The sequence below is a fragment of the Sapajus apella genome, unplaced genomic scaffold (assembly GCF_009761245.1).
Source record: "Sapajus apella isolate SASKATOON/1434 unplaced genomic scaffold, GSC_monkey_1.0 scaffold3, whole genome shotgun sequence".
NCBI lineage: Eukaryota > Metazoa > Chordata > Mammalia > Primates > Cebidae > Sapajus > Sapajus apella.
Window position 1 is genome coordinate 18,919,788 of NW_022436943.1, and position 18,149 is coordinate 18,937,936.

At 40.0% G+C, this 18,149-nt stretch overlaps 1 protein-coding gene and 1 pseudogene across 3 annotated transcripts in view; both read left to right on the forward strand.

Moving 5' to 3' along the window:
- ZNF704 (zinc finger protein 704) overlaps window positions 1-18,149 on the forward strand; it is a 57,855-nt gene that overhangs the window by 30,464 nt on the left and 9,242 nt on the right. For all 3 annotated transcript variants that reach the window (XR_004260505.1, XR_004260506.1, XM_032250527.1), the window contains exons 5-6: window positions 3,062-3,166; window positions 17,567-17,664. Coding sequence is in view for 1 of the 3 variants with exons in the window: in XM_032250527.1 (XP_032106418.1) it covers window positions 3,062-3,166; window positions 17,567-17,664 (203 nt within the window). In the remaining 2 variants the exon portion in view is untranslated. The remainder of the gene's footprint in view (window positions 1-3,061; window positions 3,167-17,566; window positions 17,665-18,149) is intronic.
- Window positions 5,465-5,577, forward strand: LOC116536090 (annotated as a pseudogene).

The following is an 18,149-nucleotide window of genomic DNA, read 5'->3' on the forward strand; positions in this document are numbered from 1 at the left end:
TCTATTCTATTTTTCATCATTAATAACTCCACTGTAAACATCTCTGTGCCTGTAGTATTTATTTTTTCTTTAAATTCTCAGAAGAATAATTATTGAGTCAGAGGATATAATATGAATGAATAGTTTGTGGCTCTTTCCAGTATACCAGTTGCAAAGCCACTGCCACTAGCAAATATTTGTAATCAGAAAATTACACCTATAGAGGAAAAATTTAGCCACATTTAGCAGACTTAAACTCAAGAGTAATGGAATAGAGCTAATATTTGAATTCCATAATAAATTTCATTCCTCTTATTATGTTGATCAAAACGAATAATTCATTCATCTTTATCACCATTGCGCTTAAGTTAGAAATCACAGGAACCAACTTAGTTAAATCATTTTGCTCATCTATTTAATGAGAAAGTTGGAATACACACTAGTTGATCCACAAGGTCCTTCCCAAAGCATAAACTTACAAATATTGAGACTTTTCTGTTTATAGAAATTATAAATGTTCAGCATAGAAAATATTAAACACAGTAAGGAAAGAAAATTAATTCCTAATTCCATTGACCCGAGAGCCCTTTGGTTAATAGTTTTTGTATGTACTTTAAGACTTTGTGCTGTGTTTTTATATATACGGTTTTTTAAAGGGATCTGTTGCAGAACTGTTTTTACTGTATTTTTTCTGTTTAATATATCATGAACATTTTCCCATGCCAGTGAATCTTCTTCAACAACAGCATTTTAAAAATTGATGCCTAATATTTATACATATTTGTGGGGCACACATAACATTTTGTTATATGCATAGGATGTGTAATAATCAAATCAGGGTATTTTGAATATTAATCACCTTCTGCTTTTATCATTTCTGTGAGTTGGGAACATTTCCAGTCCTCTCTTCTAGCTATTTTGAAATATAAAAATACATTGTTGTTACCTATAGTCACCCTACTCTGCTATCAAACATTAGTTCTTACCCTATCTGTTTGTACCGACTTAACCAACATCTTTTCCCTCCTTGGCCCATCACACCCTTCCCCACCTCCCGTAACTATCATTTTATTCTCTACCTCCATGACATTAATTATTCTAGTTCCCATGTATGACTGAGAACATTTGTCTTTATGTGCCTCGCTTATTTCACCTACCGTAATGACTTCTAGTTCCATTCATATGGCTGCAAATGATAGAATATCATTGGTTTTCATGGCTGAGTAGTATTCCATTGTGTTCTTCTTACCACATTTTGTTACTTCATCTGTTGATGGACTCTCAGGTTGATTCCATGTTATCTTTGCTATTGTGAATAGTGCCACAGTAAACTGAGAGTGCAGGTATCCCTTTGATACATTGATTTCCTTTCCTTTAGATAAATATCCAGTAATGAGGATTGCTAGATTATATGGTAGTTCTGTTTTTAGATTTTCAGAAATCTCCATACTGTTTTCCATAATAGGTGTAGTAATTTACATTCTCACCAATAGTATATGAAAGATCCCTTTTCTCTGCTTCCTCACCAGCATCTGTTATATTTCATCTTTTTAATAATAGCCAATCTGACTAGGGTGAGATGATACCTCATTGTGGTTTTGATAAGCATTTTTCTGATATTAGAGATGTTGAGCATTTTTTGATGTATCTATTGGTCATTTGTATGTCTTCTTTTCAAAAAGTTTTATTTGGGTCCTTTGCCCACTTTTTAAAGGAATTATTTGGTTTTGCTATTGAGTTGTTAGTAGTCTCTTGTCAGATGAATAGTTTATGAATATTTTCTCCCCTTCAATACGTTGTCTCTTCACTCTGTTGTTTGTGTTGTGCAGCTTTTTAGTTTAATATAGTCACATTTGTCTATTTTTGTTTTTGTCTCCTATGCTTTTGAAGTCTTAGCCGTAAAAATATTCTGGAGTGTTTTTCTTGTGTTTTCTTCCAGTAGTTTTATAGTTTAGGGTCTTACATTTACGTCTTTAATCCATTTTGAGTTGATGTTTGTAAATGACAAGAGCTAGGGGTCTAGTTTCACGTGTTTGCATGTGGACATCCAGTTTTCCCAGCAGCATTTATTGAAGAGGTTGCCCTTTCCCAGTGTATGTTCTCATTACCGTGGTCAAAAATCAGTTGGCTGTAAATATGTGGACTTATTTCTTGGTTCCCTGTTCTGTTCCACATTTTATATATGCGTCTGTTTTTATGCCATTTTAACAACATTTTGAATGACTCTGTAGGTATATCATGATTTATATACCTACTTCCCTATTACTGGGCATTTGTGTTGTTTCCAGTTTTTTGTTTGTTTGTTTTTTGAGACAAGGTTTCATTCTGTTGCCAGGCTGGAGTGCAGTGGCATGATCATAGTTCACTGCAAACTTGAACTCCCGGGCTCACATAATCTTCCTACCTCAGTCTCTCAAGTAGGTGGAGCTACAGGCACACACCACCAAACCTGGCTAATTTTTTAATTTTTAATAGAGTCAGAGTCTCACTGTGTTGCCCTCGCTGGTCTCTAATTCTGGGCTCAAGCGATCCTCCTCCTTCTGACTCTTAAAGGAATTACAGGCATAAGCCACCACGCCCAGCCCCAATTCTTTTTTACAATATATTGTTGTGCAATGAACATTCTTATGTACATTTCTTTAGAATGAATTCCTAGAAGTGAAATAGCTAACACCCAGAATGCTAAGAATTTTGATATATATTGCCAAATTACCTCCCAAGAACACTGTACCAGTTTACACCCACCCTCACAGTATAGCACTATTTCCCAATTTTATAGTGAAGAATTGTATTTCACAGGTATCCCAAAATAGGTATATGTATATATAATAAAATTTCTTTTCAGAAATCAGCAGTCAAAAACCATCTCTTTTTATACCTTAGATAGCTTGCTTAGGTATATATACGAAGTTTATTTCTGGCTACTCCCTTTAACCTTGTTTAATCTCTTCCTGATAGATAATTAGTCTAAGTTATTAATATAGCTGAGACCATTTCTGAGGTCCTCCTTTGGTAATAAGAGTTTAAGTCTCTGAAGGAAAACATTTCTTCATAACAGCTTTCTCTGTTTTTTATTTGACAGGCCACACCCCCTGTGACCATTCCAGGATCAGCCAAGTTCACCCCCAATGGCAGCAGCTTCAGCATTTCCTGGCAATCTCCTCCGGTCACTTTCACAGGCATTCCAGTAAGTAGGAAAAAAAAAAAAAGCCAAAAATCTCTTCAAAGCCAATATAGAATAAATTTAGAGATCATATAGTAGAGGCATGCAAGAAAAATACAAACTGATATCAGAGTGCCAGAAGTAGTATATTTCTTATGTGATATTTGTAAACTCATCAGCAGGTATCACTTCTCTGCAAAAAGGTATTTTGACTGGTGTTTCAGAAAACTAGGAGTTTTAATGGTTCATAAACAACTTGTTGGAAATATATCAAGATTTTTTGTGTGTTGATAGTGTATTTGTTTCCAAAAGACTATAAAATTAATAGCTGAACTCAGATCTTGTATGGAAAAAATGGTGTTTATCATTATAAGTAACTATAAAATGTATTACTTAGGAAATATTGTTCTGTATGTATATGATTTTAAAGGCTCAAACAAATACATTAAAATCATTTCTTCTTTCAAAGTCTGAATAATCCATGCTGATGGATAATCTGAAAATAAATGAGAGTGCTGAAATATGCAATCAGAATTAAGTAGGACATAAGAATTGATTTGACATGCTAAATGATTCATGTCTGATAAATCACTGTGAATTAACTTGATTCCTAACCATTCATTTAAAAATATATTGGGTTTTTTATAGTTTATCACAAATAGCCGTAGACATGCACACTGTTGACGTTCACAGTGGTGTATAACTCCTGATGAGGTTCGGGAAGTGGCTTATGATAACAGATATTAACCTTATTTTCTCTTCTCCACCCCCTCCCCAAGGACCTCACAAAAGCTTCTTATTGTCAACCACTGGCAACTCCCAGAGGTTTCCAGCAAAGTCTTAAGCCTTCTGTGGAGCTGATAAAAATGAAAGTGGCTGAATGAATTATGCTGTGCTCTGACGATGAATATTTATTAAATTCCATAGAGGAATAGCCAACAATAAAAAGCATACTGCTGGAAGCAATTTGGGAAATGGTGACTTCCAGAAAAGACTCTGGGAATGTGATTTGTAAACAATACCATGGGTCTGGAGTCATTTTTAAAGTTGTATTTTCATTGAATAGTGTAACTTCCAGTAGCTCTGCAAGAGTGATCTTGTTAGGAGACATTAGAAGAGAGCAGCTTAGACGTGTCAGTATTAGTTTTGCTTCTGGCAAGAACACTGATCCACTGATGTGGGTGTCAGAGGTTAACAATCTGTCTGTTTGGGGCCTTTTTTTGGGTAGACATAAAAAGCCCCAGAGTGCCTCTTGATATCACTTTCGAGACAGCCTCTCTGTATTAACCTAAAATGGCAGCCACAGTTAAAGAATTATTGAGACCATCTATTCTGCATCCTATTAATTCATTCCTTTGACTTGGGAAGAATTTTCCATGGTGTATGGGAAGCATACACCATGTTGCTCATCTGGTACTATAGCATGTATATAAAACAGCCCAGTTCAGACCTCTTTCAGACTACCTGTGACCAAGCTGGAATGTTTTTCCCCTTTGCTTTTCTAATTAAATTTTCTTCTGAAGTATAGGGAAATCACTTGGAGGGGGCTATTTACTAGCTGTATGTCCTCCATGGTTCTTATATGTCTTACACAGTAGGATACCAGCCAGGATACCTTGTATCATTTGTTTTTCAACAATGGAATGTTAAAAATCTGCTACGGACACTGTATATTTCTACTCTCATTTCAGTGCCCTTCATTTTTTTTCAGAATCCTTCATTTCACTCTGCGTTGGTTACCCGGGACATTCTAGACAGAAGGTTTGACAGAAAGTATATACCTATGATATATAAAATATTCCGTAGCTGGGTTAAGTAGGTATTCCACTAAAATCCTATGTGAGCTTTTTTTTTTTTTCTTCCCTGAGACAGGGTCTCAGTCCATAACCAAGGCTAGAGCACAGTGGTGCCATCACGGCTCACTGCAGCCTCAACCTCCCTGGGGTCAGGTCATCTTCCCCACTTCAGCCTCCTGAGTAGCTGGGACTACAGATGTACACCATCACGCCTGGCTAATTTTTGAATTTTTAGTAGAGATGGGGTTTTCCCATGTGGCCCTGGCTGGTCTTGAACTCCTGAGCTCAAGCAATCCGCCCACCTCAGCCTCCCAAAGTGCTGGGATTATGGGCCTGAGCCACTACGCCCGGCTGAAAGCTTCTAATTTATTTTTTCACCAGAGAATTCCCAATCTTGCTGATTGTGTAACCAGTTTCAGCAGAGACTTCAGATTGATTTTAGCAGTCAAGCTTGCCATTCCTATTTAAAGATAAAATAAAGGTGGGGTAGGCTTTTTACTCTAGGAAGACAAGAAGGTTACAACTGTCGTCAGGTGGGATAATCCTTACCTGTTCCTCCTTTGGAGGGGAGATTCATGAAACGTGATTAATGTCTCTGCGTAATCAGGACTTGCAACACCCTGATTGCTCCTATCTGATTTAAAAAAAAAAAAAAAAAAAAGGCTACAACTAAGAATGTTCTTTATGTTGCTAAACTCTCTGGCCATGCTTTAAAAAAACATAATAAACAGGTGCTTGCTGTCCTTCTCCTCCTCCTGGTGGGCTAGCTCTCATGACAGCCCACCCACACAGATGCAGGACTGTTGCACACCCATGGACAGGGTGCCAGCAACTGTCCCTGAATGCCCCAGGAGTGCCAGTCCGGCCCCTAGAAGATGGCAAGCCAGGTGGAATTTAAGAATATGTAAATTCTTACCCTCTAAATTGGTCTAATAGGGTTTTCAGACCAAATCTCTAAAGTTGTAAGTTATAATGAATTTGTATTAATGGTGGCTTCAATTGTATCCAAACTGAAGAATAGAGAAGTTTGCATGTTTTAAAATGCTTTTCAAAAAAAATACCTTTTTCCTTGTACTCCAAAAAAATACCCTGAGGTTGTCAACTGTTTAGAGTTTACTTTTCTGCCACATCTTTGAGACTTGATATTGAAGATGGATGCTTCTGTACACTTCCTAGAAAGTGGGAAAAATCCCTTTCTGAAAAATCCCAAGGGTTGCAGGTTTTTATTTATTCATTTGTCTATGCTAGATTTCCTGAACATTGGGTTTTAATAAGTTCCCTGGGTAAGACCTCTTCCTGGAGGTTTGTAGTGGAGAAAGCTGAACTGCATATTTAACAAATGTAACTGGAAGTTGTCTTTTGTAGCCTAAGGCTGTGAGGAGAAGGGTTGGAAAGAGAACATCCTTAATTACAACTTTCTTTGACATGTTTTTCCCTAATGACCTGCCTTTTCTCCTAATTATCTACATTTCTTTCTCTAGTTTCATGACAGAAAACTAAGAGCTTTTGGCCCCTTTATTAATCAGCTCAAGGCTGCCATAAAATACCATAGACTTGATAGCTTAAACAACAGAAATTTATTTCCTCACAGTTCTAGAGGTGTTGGCCAATTCAGTTCTGGTGAAGACCTCTTCCTGCTTGTAGATGGCTGCCTTCTCACTGTGCATGCACGGTCGAGAGAGAGAGAGAGAGAGAGAGGGAGAGAGAGAGAGAGAGAGAGAGAGCGAGCCAGCCAGCCAGGGAGAGTGAGTATGGAGAAGGAGAGCAGCAGCCTCTGCTATCCTTATAATTATTAGTGTCCTTATAATGTTTTTATAAGGACACTAATCACGTTGGATCAGGGCCCCACCCTTATGACCTCATTTAACCTTAATGACCTCCTTAAAGGCCCTGTGTCAAAGTACACCCACACTGGGGATTAGAGCTTCATCATATGAATTTGAAGGACACAAAAATTCGATCTGTAACAGCCACTAAGCAAGCAAGTATGAGCTAGTCAACCTGCTATCCAAGAGCCGTTCTAGAAGGCTTCAGGCTGTCGGGGAGGATCTCCAAAGATGAAACAGCAGAGCTTAATTGTCAAATGCTTAGCTGGTTTGAGGTTTCTTTTTTAATGCCTTGAGAGAAGGTTCAGAATTATATGAGGTTAAAACCAAGCCAGAGGCCTTTCTTCCCCCTCTTAAGAAAAAATTACAAGAAATTTCTCCTGCATATTTACAGAAGGGCATAGCGTCTCTAGTGTGAGACTTACTTGCAAATCCTGGCTCTGGCATTTGTGAATGCCATGTGACCCTTCCAGAGTAATATCCTCCATTCTAGTACTACTTTACTGAGTTGTGTCATTCACCCAGTGTCTGGCATGTGGTTGACATTGCAGATCTCTTACCATCATTGCTCCCTTTACTGGGTCTCAGCACTGTATAACAGGGGTCAGGGAAAGTGGTTCCACCTGTTTAGAATTGATTCCTGTAACACAGATATACTCAACACATGGGAGAGATTAGCCACATTTTTATAGACTATAATTTAGAATTCTTCAGACTCTTCTGAGGCCACACTTAACCAGTAGACAAACTATGGACATATAGCCCAATAATTTTATTTAATTAGAAATATTATCATATTGTACTATCCAAATACATTATATGCTTTATAAAACATGCCACAAAATAGAACTTAGAAATGGTTAAGAAATAAATTGAAATGCAGAGACCACTAGAAAAGAGAGTATTTGCTTTATGGAGCTTTATTTTAGGACACACATCACTTCCACCAATGATGTGGCAGGTTGGAAGAGTGCAAAAAGCAGGGCTTTGACGTCATTCAGAAGTGAGTCCAAGGCCAGCTATGTTCATGTCAGACAACGGTGTTCAAATCCTGAGTCCACTGTTCACTAACTGTATAGCCTGGACAGTGCACTTAACTTCTCCATTTCCTCATCTATAAAATGAAAATAATGGCTATGACAGGGCAGTTGTGAAGATTAAAATAACATATGGAAGACACTTAGCTTATATAGCAGGCTCTCAGCAAATTACGTCTGCTACTTTTACCTCTGGGATGCTCTGCAGGACAGTTCCCTCCTCAAAAACTAAATTTCTCTATCTGTAAGATACAGATATAGATCGTTTATTTTGCAAGCTTGCTGTGAGAATTCAGAGAGATATCTACTTGCCTGTCTTCCACATTTGCAAGCACTGAATAAATGGTAGGTGACTGCCCCAGTTACTCCCTTGGTTTCTCCACCCTCATCCTTAACTAAAATAAGAAGCTGAAACACGACTATCTTGCCAAGTCTCAAGAAAAACTCACATGTCATATTGAGCCTCCCATTGAACTAAGCCACATACGGAAGTTTGAAGTAGGTCCTGTGTCTTGCTATGTTGTACCCTGTAGAAACGCATGTACTGAACTCTAGAGTTCAGAGAGCTATTAGCAGGAAGAAGGCCTTTGGCGAGGGGTCATGCCTGCACTCCTGCATATTGTGGTTTGAAAGTGTCCCCCAAAGCTCCTGTGTTGGAAATTTAATCCCCAGTGCAACAGTGTTGAGCGGTAGAACTTTTAAGAGGTGATGAGTCAAGAGGACTCTACTCTCATGAATGGGTTAGTGTCATTATCAAGAGAATGGGTTTGTTATAAAAACAAGTTCAGACTTCTCTTAAGTGCACTGTTACCCTTCTACCCTTTGCCCTGGAATAACACAGCAAGAAGACCATTGTCATATGCAGGACCTTCAACCTTGGACTTTTCAGCCTCCAGAACTGTAGGAAATAAATTTCTGCTCATTATAAATCATCCAGTCTCAGGTACTCTGATAGCAGCACGAAACAGTCAAAGATCATCCATATTCCTCAAACTCTGTTCCTGGAATTTTCAAAAGCCAGTTCTTCATGCCTCCCCGACCCTGCTGCTTCCTCAACTTTCTCAACTCAGAAATTGGTACCACTATCCCTCCAGCCATCTGAGCCGGAACCTGGTATACATCCTTGACTCCTCAATTCATCCTTGATTCATCTAAAGATGCCATTTTCTTTGTGCCCCATCCCAACCCACTAGTCCTAGGCTGTGCCTCTAAACGACAGGAATTCAGCCCTTCGCCATCACTGTCCCCATACCTAGTCTAAACCACGAGTATGTTTTTGCCTGAAATACTGCAAAAGACTTTTTTTTTAATATATATTTTATTACATTTTAGGTTTGGGGGTACATGTGAAGAACATGCAAGATTGTTGCATAGGTACATACATGGCAAAGTGGTTTGCTGCCTTCCTCCCCCTCACCTATATCTGGCATTTCTCCCCATGTTATCCCTCCCCAACTCCCCACCACCTGCTGTCCCTCCCCTAGTTCCCCCCGACAGACCCCAGTGTGTGATGTTCCCCTCACTGTGTCCATGTGTTCTCATTGTTCATCACCCTCCTATGAGTGAGAACATGCGGTGTTTGATTTTCTGTTCTTGTGTCAGTTTGCTGAGAATGATGGTTTCCAGGCTTATCCATGTCCCTACAAAGGACATGAACTCATCGTTTTTGATGGCCGCATAGTATTCTATGGCGTATATGTGACACATTTTCCCTGTCCAATCATCGATGGGCATTTGGGTTGGTTCCAAGTCTTTGCTATTGTAAACAGTGCTGAAATGAACATTCATGTGCATGTGTCCTTATAGTAGAACAATTTATAATCCTTTGGTTATATACCCAGTAATGCAATTGCTGGGTCAAATGGAATTTCTATTTCTAGGTCCTTGAGGAATCGCCACGCTGTCTTCCACAATGGCTGAACTAATTTACACTGCCACCAACAGTGTAAAAGTGTTCCTATTTCTCCACATCCTCTCTAGCATCTGTTGTCTGCAGATTTTTTAATGATTGCCATTCTATCTGGCGTGAGGTGGTATCTCAATGTAGTTTTGATTTGCATTTCTCTAATGACCAGTGATGAGCATTTTTTCATATGTTTGTTGGCCTCATATATGTCTTCTTTTGTAAAGTGTCTGTTCATATCCTTTGCCCACTTTTGAATGGGTTTTTTTCTTGTAAATCTGTTTTAATTCTTTGTAGATTCTGGATATTAGCCCTTTGTCAGATGGGTAGATTGCTAAAATTTTTTCCCATTCTGTTGGTTGCAGATTCACTCTAATGATTGTTTCTTTTGCTGTACAGAAGCTGTGGAGTTTGATTAGGTCCCATTTGTCTATTTTGGCTTTTGTTACCAATGCTTTTGGTGTTACAGTCATGAAGTCCTTGCCTATGCCTATGTCCTGAATGGTTTTGCCAAGGTTTTCTTCTAGGGTTTTTATGGTGTTAGGTCTTATGTTTAAGTCTTTAATCCATCTGGAGTTAATTTTAGTGTAAGGTGTCAGGAAGGGGTCCAGTTTCTGCTTTCTGCACATGGCTAGCCAGTTTTCCCAACACATTTATTAAACAGGGAATCCTTTCCCCATTGCTTGTTTTTGTCAGATTTGTCAAAGATCAGATGGTTGTAGATGTGTGGCATTGCCTCCAAGGCCTCTGTTCTGTTCCATAGGTCTATATCTCTGTTTTGGTACTAGTACCATGCTGTTTTGATTACTGTAGCCTCGTAGTATAGTTTGAAGTCAGGTAGTGTGATGCCTCCCGCTTTGTTCTTTTTGCTTAGAATTGACTTGGCTATGTGGGCTCTCTTTTGGTTCCATATGAAGTTTAAGGTGGTTTTTTCCAGTTCTGTGAAGAAGGTAATTGATAGCTTAATGGGGATAGCTTTGAATCTATAAATTACTTTGGGCAGTATGGCCATTTTCACGATACTGATTCTTCCTAACCATGAACATGGAATGTTTCTCCATCTGTTTGTGTCCTCTCTTATTTCGTTGAGCAGTGGTTTGTAGTTCTCCTTGAAGAGGTCCTTTATGTTCTTAGTTAGTTGTATTCCTAGGTATTTTATTTTCTTTGTAGCAATTGTGAATGGCAGTTTGTTCTTGATTTGGCTCTCTTTAAGTCTGTTATTGGTGTATAGGAATGCTTGTGATTTTTGCACATGGATTTTGTATCCTGAGACTTTGCTGAAGTTGCTTATCAGTTTCAGGAGATTTTGGGCTGAGACGATGTGGTCTTCTAAATATACAATCATGTCATCTGCAAACAGAGACAATTTAACTTCCTCCTTTCCTAATTGAATACCCTTTCTTTCTTTTTCTTGCCTGATTGCTCTGGCTAGAACTTCCAATATTATATTGAATAGGAGTGGTGAAAGAGGGCACCCTTCTCTAGTGCCACATTTCAAAGGGAATGCTTCCAGTTTTTGCCCATTCAGTATGATATTGGCTGTGGGTTTCTTGTAAATAGCTTTTATTATTTTGAAATACGTCCCATCAATACCTAATTTATTGAGAGTTTTTAGTATAAAGGGCTGTTGAATTTTGTCAAAGGCCTTCTCTGCATTTATTGAGATAACCATGTGATTTTGTCTTTGGTTCTCTTTATGTGGTGAATTACATTTATAGACTTGCGTATGTTCAACCAGCCTTGCATCCCCAGGATGAAGCCTACTCTATCGTGATGGGTAACCTTTTTGATGTGCTGTTGCAGTCTGTTTGCCAGTATTTTATTGAAGATTTTTGCATCAATGTTCATCATGGATATTGGCCTGTAGTTTTCTTTTTTTAGTTTTGTCTCTGCCAGGTTTTGGTATCAGGATGATGTTGATGTCATAGAGTTAGGGAGGATTCCCTCTTTTTGTATTGTTTGGAATAGCTTCAACAGGAATAGTACCAGCTTTTCTTTGTACATCTGGTAGAATTTGGCTGTGAACCCATCTGGACCTGGACTTTTTTTGGTTGGTAGGCTATTAATTCCTGCCTCAACTTCAGACCTTGTTATTGGTCTGTTCAGGGTTCCAACTTCTTACTGGCTTAGTCTTGGAAGTGTGCAAATGTCAAGGAATTTATCAATTGCTTCCAGATTTACTGGTTTATGTGCATAGAGCTGTTTGTAGTAATCTCTGCTGGTAGTTTGTATTTCTGAGGAATTAGTGGTGATTTCCCCTTTATCATTTTTTATTGCATCTATTCAATTCTTCTCTCTTATTAGTCTAGCTAGTGGTCTATTTTGTTGATCGTTTCAAAAAACCAGCTCCTGGATTTATTGATTTTTGAAGGGTTTTTTGTGTCTCTATCACCTTCAGTTCTGCTCTGATCTATTTCTTGTCTTCTTATTTTTGAGTGTTTTTTTATCTTGTTCCTCTAGCTCTTTCAATTTTGATGATAGGGTGTCGATTTTAGATCTTTCCTTGCTTCTCATGTGGACATTTATTGCTATAAATTTCCCTCTAGACACTGCTTTAAATGTGTCCCCCCATGGATTCTGGCTGGTATGTTGTGTCTTCGTTCTTGCTGGTTTCGAAGAACATTTTTATTTCTGCCTTAGTTTCACTGTTTATCCATTCGTCATTCAGAAGCAGGTTGTTTGGTTTCCATGTGATTGTGCAGTTTTGAGTGCTTTTCTTAATCCTGAGTTCTAATTTGATTGCACTGTGGTCTGACAGACTGTTTGTTATGATTTCCCTTCTTTCGCATTTGCTGAGGAGCAATTTACTTCCAATTATGTGGTCAATTTTAGAGTAATTGCGATATGGTGCTGAGAAGAATGTGTATTCTCTGGATTTGGGGTGGAGTGTTCTGTAAATGTCTATTAGGTCTGCCTAGTCTAGATCTGCATTCAAGTCCTGGATATCCTTGTTGACTTTCTGTCTCGTTGATCTGTCCAATATTGTCAGTGGAGTGTTAAAGTCTCCCACTATTATTGTGTGGGAGTCTAAGAGTCTTTGTAGGTCGTTAAGAACTTGCTTTATGTATCTGTGTGCTCCTGCATTGGGTGTATATATATTTAGGATAGTTAGCTCTTCTTGTTGCATTGATCCTTTTACCATTATGTAATGTCCTTCTTTGTCTCTTTTGATCTTTGTTGGTTTAAAGTCTGTTGTATCAGAGACTAGGATTGCTACCCCTGCTTTTCTTTGCTCTCCATTTGCTTGGTAAATCTTCTTGTGTCCCTTTATTTTGAGTCTATGTGAGTCTGCACGTGAGATGGATCTCCTGAATACAGCACACCAATGGGTCTTGACATTTTATCCAGTTTGCCAGTTTGTGTCTTTTGATTGGGGCATTTAGGCCATTTACATTCAATGTTAATATTGTTATGTTTGAATTTGATCCTGCCGTTTTTTTACTGGCTGGTTGTTTTGCCCATTAGTCGACACGTTTTCTTCATTGTGTCATTGTTCTTTACCATTTGGTACATTTTTACAGTGGCTGGTACTGGTTGTTCCTTACCATGTTTAATACTTCCTTCAGGAGCTCTTGCAAGGCAGGTCTTGTAGTGACAAAATCTCTCAGCAATTGCTTGTCTGAAAAGGATTTTATTTATTTCTCCTTCACTTATGAAGCTTAGTTTGGCTGGGTATGAAATTCTAGGTTGAAAATTCTTTTATTTAAGGATGTTGAATATTGGCCCTCACTCCCTTCTAGCTTGTAGGGTTTCTGCCAGGAGATCTGCTGTGTGTCTGATGGTCTTTCCTTTGTGGGTGACTCAACCCTTCTCTCGGCTGCCCTTGGGATTTTTTCCTTCATTTCAACCCTGGTGAATCGGACAATTATGTGCCTTGGGATTGCTCTTCTTGAGGAGTATCTTTGTGGTGGTCTCTGTATTTCCTGGATTTGAATGTTGGCCTGCCTCGTTAGGTTGGGGATGTTCTCTTGGGTAATATCCTGAAGAGTATTTTCCAGCTTGGATTCATTCTCCCCGTCACATTCAGGTAAACCGATCAAGCATAGATTAGGTCTTTTCACATAATCCCATAGTTCTCGGAGGCTTTGTTTATTTCTTTTCACTCTTTTTTCTCTAATCTTGCCTTCTTGTTTTATTTCATTGATTTGATCTTCAGTCTCTGATATCCTTTCTTCTGCTTGATCAATTCAGCTGTTGAAATTTGTGTATGCCTCGCAAAGTTCTCATGCTGTGTTTTTCAGCTCCATCAAGTCATTTATGTTCTTCTCTAAGCTGGTTATTCTAGTTAGCTTTTCATCTAACCTTTTTTCAAGGTTTTTAGTTTCTTTACATTGGGTTAGAACATGGTCTTTTAACTCAGAGAAGTTTGTTATTACCCACCTTCTGAAGCCTGCTTCTGTCAATTCGTGAAACTCATTCTCTATCTTGTTTTGTTCCCTTGATGGTGAGGAGTTGTGACCCCTGGGAGGAGAAGAAGTATTTGGTCTTTGATGGTTTCATCCTTTTTGCACTGGTTTCCCCCCATCTTCGTGGATTTATCTCCCTTTGATCTTTGAGGTTGGTGATTTTGGGAAGAATCTCTGAGCGGACATCCTTTCTGTCAAGGTTAGAGCTGTATCTTTCTTGGCCTGTACTGGCGCTGCTGGGCTGCCTCAGATTCAGTCAGGTTACTGGGTGGGCGGTCTTCCCTGGGAGTTTGTTCATGCAGCTGAGGTTAGCCCCGCCTTCCCAATGGTGTCTCTCCTTCCCCAAGCTCAATCTTCCCAACTGGCATCAAACTGGTGTATTTGCTGCGAAGCTTTCTAGCGTGCGGGCTTCAGTTTGAGTTTTGTGAGGGTAGGACCTGCCAGGCCTTATGGCCTGTTTTGCTTTCAACTCTGCCTCTTTCTGTGACATGGGTCCGTCCTGCAGGTGTTAGTCCATACTTCAGCCCAGGCCCATGCTGACAACTGTGGCACCAGGCAGGAGCCGTCACTCAGATTTGTATGGACAACCCACGGTGCCCGACAGTCCGGCAGGGCTCTCGTGGACTGTGGGTTGCAGGAGGGATGAGGGAAGCACAGGATCCAAATTGGAGCACCAAGGGGGTAAAGTCCCTGACCCTCCGAGCTGGCTGCACGTTCCAGGTAGGGATATACCCTGCCCTGTCTCGGTTCTCCCTCCCTGGGCTGCTCTCACCCTGCTTTGGCTCACCCTTTCATGGGCTATTTTCAGTGTCCTACCAATCCCACCGAATCAAACCTAGCACCTCACTTGGAATCATGAAGTTCTCTGCGTCTCATTCCCTGGGAGCTGCATTCCAGTGTTGCCTCCTCTTGGCCATCTTGGCACCCCAAAACTTTCATTTTTAAAAACTGTGAATGTTACCTCTGCTGGCCCTTGCTCCACCAAACTCTAGCATGAAGACCAGTGGTATAGACTAATTCAAACTCATGGCAACAGTGGTTCCAAATGTTAGATTTTTACTTACCTGTATAAAATTTTGAGATGCGTCTCACTCTGTTACCCAGGCTAGAATGTAGTGCCGCAGTCTTGACTCACTGCTGCCTTGACCTCTCCACACTCAGGTAATCCTCCCATCTCAGTCTCCCAAATAACTGGGACTATAGGTGCATGTCACCACATCTGGCTAATTTTTGTATTTTTAGTAGATATGGGGTTTCACCATGTTGTCCAGACTGGGCTCAAACTCCTAGACTCAAGTGATCCACTCACCTTGGCCTCCCAAAGCGCTATGATTACAGGGGTCAGCCACCACTTCTGGCCCTACCTGTATAATTTTTTAAGCGTCTTAAGTTTTGTGCTGCTATAACAGAATACCTTAGACTGGGTAATTTATAATGAACAGAAATTTACTAACAACCTGGAGGCTGGAAAGTCTGACATCAACATGCCAGCCTCTGTGAGGGCCTTTATGCTGCATCGTCACATGGCAGAAAGAGTTGGGGGGGGGGGGCCCACACTGGCCCTTGTATACACTAATCCCACCCATGGGAGTGGCGCCCTTATAGCCTAATCACCTCTTAAGGGCCCCACCTCTTAATACTATTACAATGACAAGTAAATTTCAACATGAGTTTTGGAGGGGACAGGCATTCAAACCATAGCACTAAAATGAATGTCAGAGAAAATAACACTGAAGATCTCTATTAGGCCATTCTTGCATTACTATAAATACCTGAGACAGGGTAAGTTATAAAGGGAAGAGGTTTCATTGGCTCTGCAGGCTGTACGGGAAGCACAGTGGCATATGCTTCTGGGGAGGCCTCAGGGAGCTTTTACTCATGGTGGAAGGTGAAGCAGGAGCAGGCACGTCATGTGTGAAAGCAGGAATGCGCATAAAACAACCAGTCTTATGTAAACGCGAGAGTGAGAGCTCACATATCACCAAGAGAATGGTCCAAGCCATTGATGAGGGATCCATCCCCAAAACCCACACCCCTCCCACCAGGCCCCACCTCCAGCACTGGGGATTACATTTCAACATGAGATTCAAGCAGAGACACACATCCAAACTGTGTCACATACAGTGAAAGAGAAGAGAAAGTACTAATACCTGTACTAGAGAAAAGCAGTTTTCTAAGTATGTCTCGGGAATGCTCCCATGACTTTTAATTGACAACGCTGTTTCTATGACCATGTTGGCTCCTAGGTTTTTAAATTTATTAAATATCTTCCCTCCCATATATGGCAATATTAATTACTTAAGACATTCTTTTTTCTTTGTTAAAAAATTAATTTGTTGCAGCTTTTGAGAATTCCAAAAGCTGGGAAGATTGTTTAGTGTTACAAGAGCAGGTGATGCAAAGGGCCAGAGGACAGCCCTCCTCCATGACTGAGTGACAGAAAAGCAATAGGGTTAAACACACGTCCTAGTGCCAGGGAGAGCTGCAGCACAGCCCTGCTGTACTGTGACACATGCCATGACCTTGGGCAAGTTACTTAACCTCCCTCTGCCTTGGTTTCCTAATCTATAAAATGGGAACAATAATGATACTGCATGGGGTCGTTGTGAAGATTAAAGCCACTGTCAATGTATCTGGCACTCACTGAGTGCTGAGAAGGTGTTTGGTGGGTGGCATATGTCCTTGGTTTGCTCAGGCTGTCTGCCTCTTGCCTTTATTCCTTCCTGTTTAGAGCTAAAAGTCTGCTGTGGTGGGGTGTTTTATATAAGAATTCATGTATTTAGTGGCTGTGATTGATCCGCTAGAGCCAACAGAAGGCCTAGACTGCATTGTGTCATTGTCGCTTACTAGCTACATAAGCTTAAATAAATCTCTTAACCTCTCTAGGTATGTTTCATCTTCTAAAAGGAATCATGAGGCTTGCCCTACTTGACAGAGTTTATGAGGATTAAAAGAAACAGGAATGTACTTTAAGATTTAAAGTGTTATTCAAGTGAAAATATGGCATTATGAGCAATTTGAAATGCGTAGATATGAAGTAAAAACTGTTTGAGGTATTGGCTTTTTTTTGAGACAGGGTATCACTGTGTCACCGAGACTGGAATGCAGTGGCACGATCTCGGCTCACTGCAACCTCTGCCCCAGGGTTTAAGCAATTCTCCTGCCTCAGCCTCCCAAGTAGCTGGGATTACAGGCATGCATACCAACACTTGGCTAATTTTTGTACATTTTGGTAGAGAGAGGATTTCACCACGTTGGCCAGGCCGGTTGAACTCCTGACCAAAAGTGATCCGCCCACCTCAGCCTCCCAAAGTGCTGGGATTACAGGTGTGAGCTACCATGCCAAGCCTCATCTCTGCTTCTAATGGTCAAGGACCATCATCCACATAGCAAAGGCTAACAATTGCATGGGTGGAGAACCTGCCCCATCAACTTTGTTTTCCATGTATTCACCAGGTATCACCCACACATCATCATCCAGTGGGCACAGGAGAGCAGAGACAGCACGCGCACACGGTCCTGTCCTCCCCACCCAGAGGCACGGTCAGCCTAAGGTATGACAACTTAAAATTCTACATACTTCACCTCAAGGGAATTAACTGTAAAATAGGACAGCAGAGGGAACCCTGAGAGATGATCTTCTATAAAATTTCTCCACAACTGACAAAATTTCCTTTCATTTTTTTCCCGTGGTTTTTCCCATCCATTACCTATTAATGAAGATTTGTTGTTTTAAAGGGTAATTATTTAAAGTAAGGCTTTTTTTTTTTTAAGAGAGTAGGTAATCGTGATTATTAGGTCTATTTAGAGCCATCTTGTATTAACCTATATATTAAATGAACTATGAGATACAATTTTTATTACAGATCAAGGACGACCTCCCCAGGAGTTCCTTAACCAAAATACAGTAGTCCCCTTTTATCCATAGTTTTACTTTCTGCAGTTTCAGTTACCCAAGGTCAATTGTGGTTCAAAAATATTAAATGGAAAATTTCACAAATAATTCATAAGTTTTAAATTGCAAACCATTCTGAGTAGT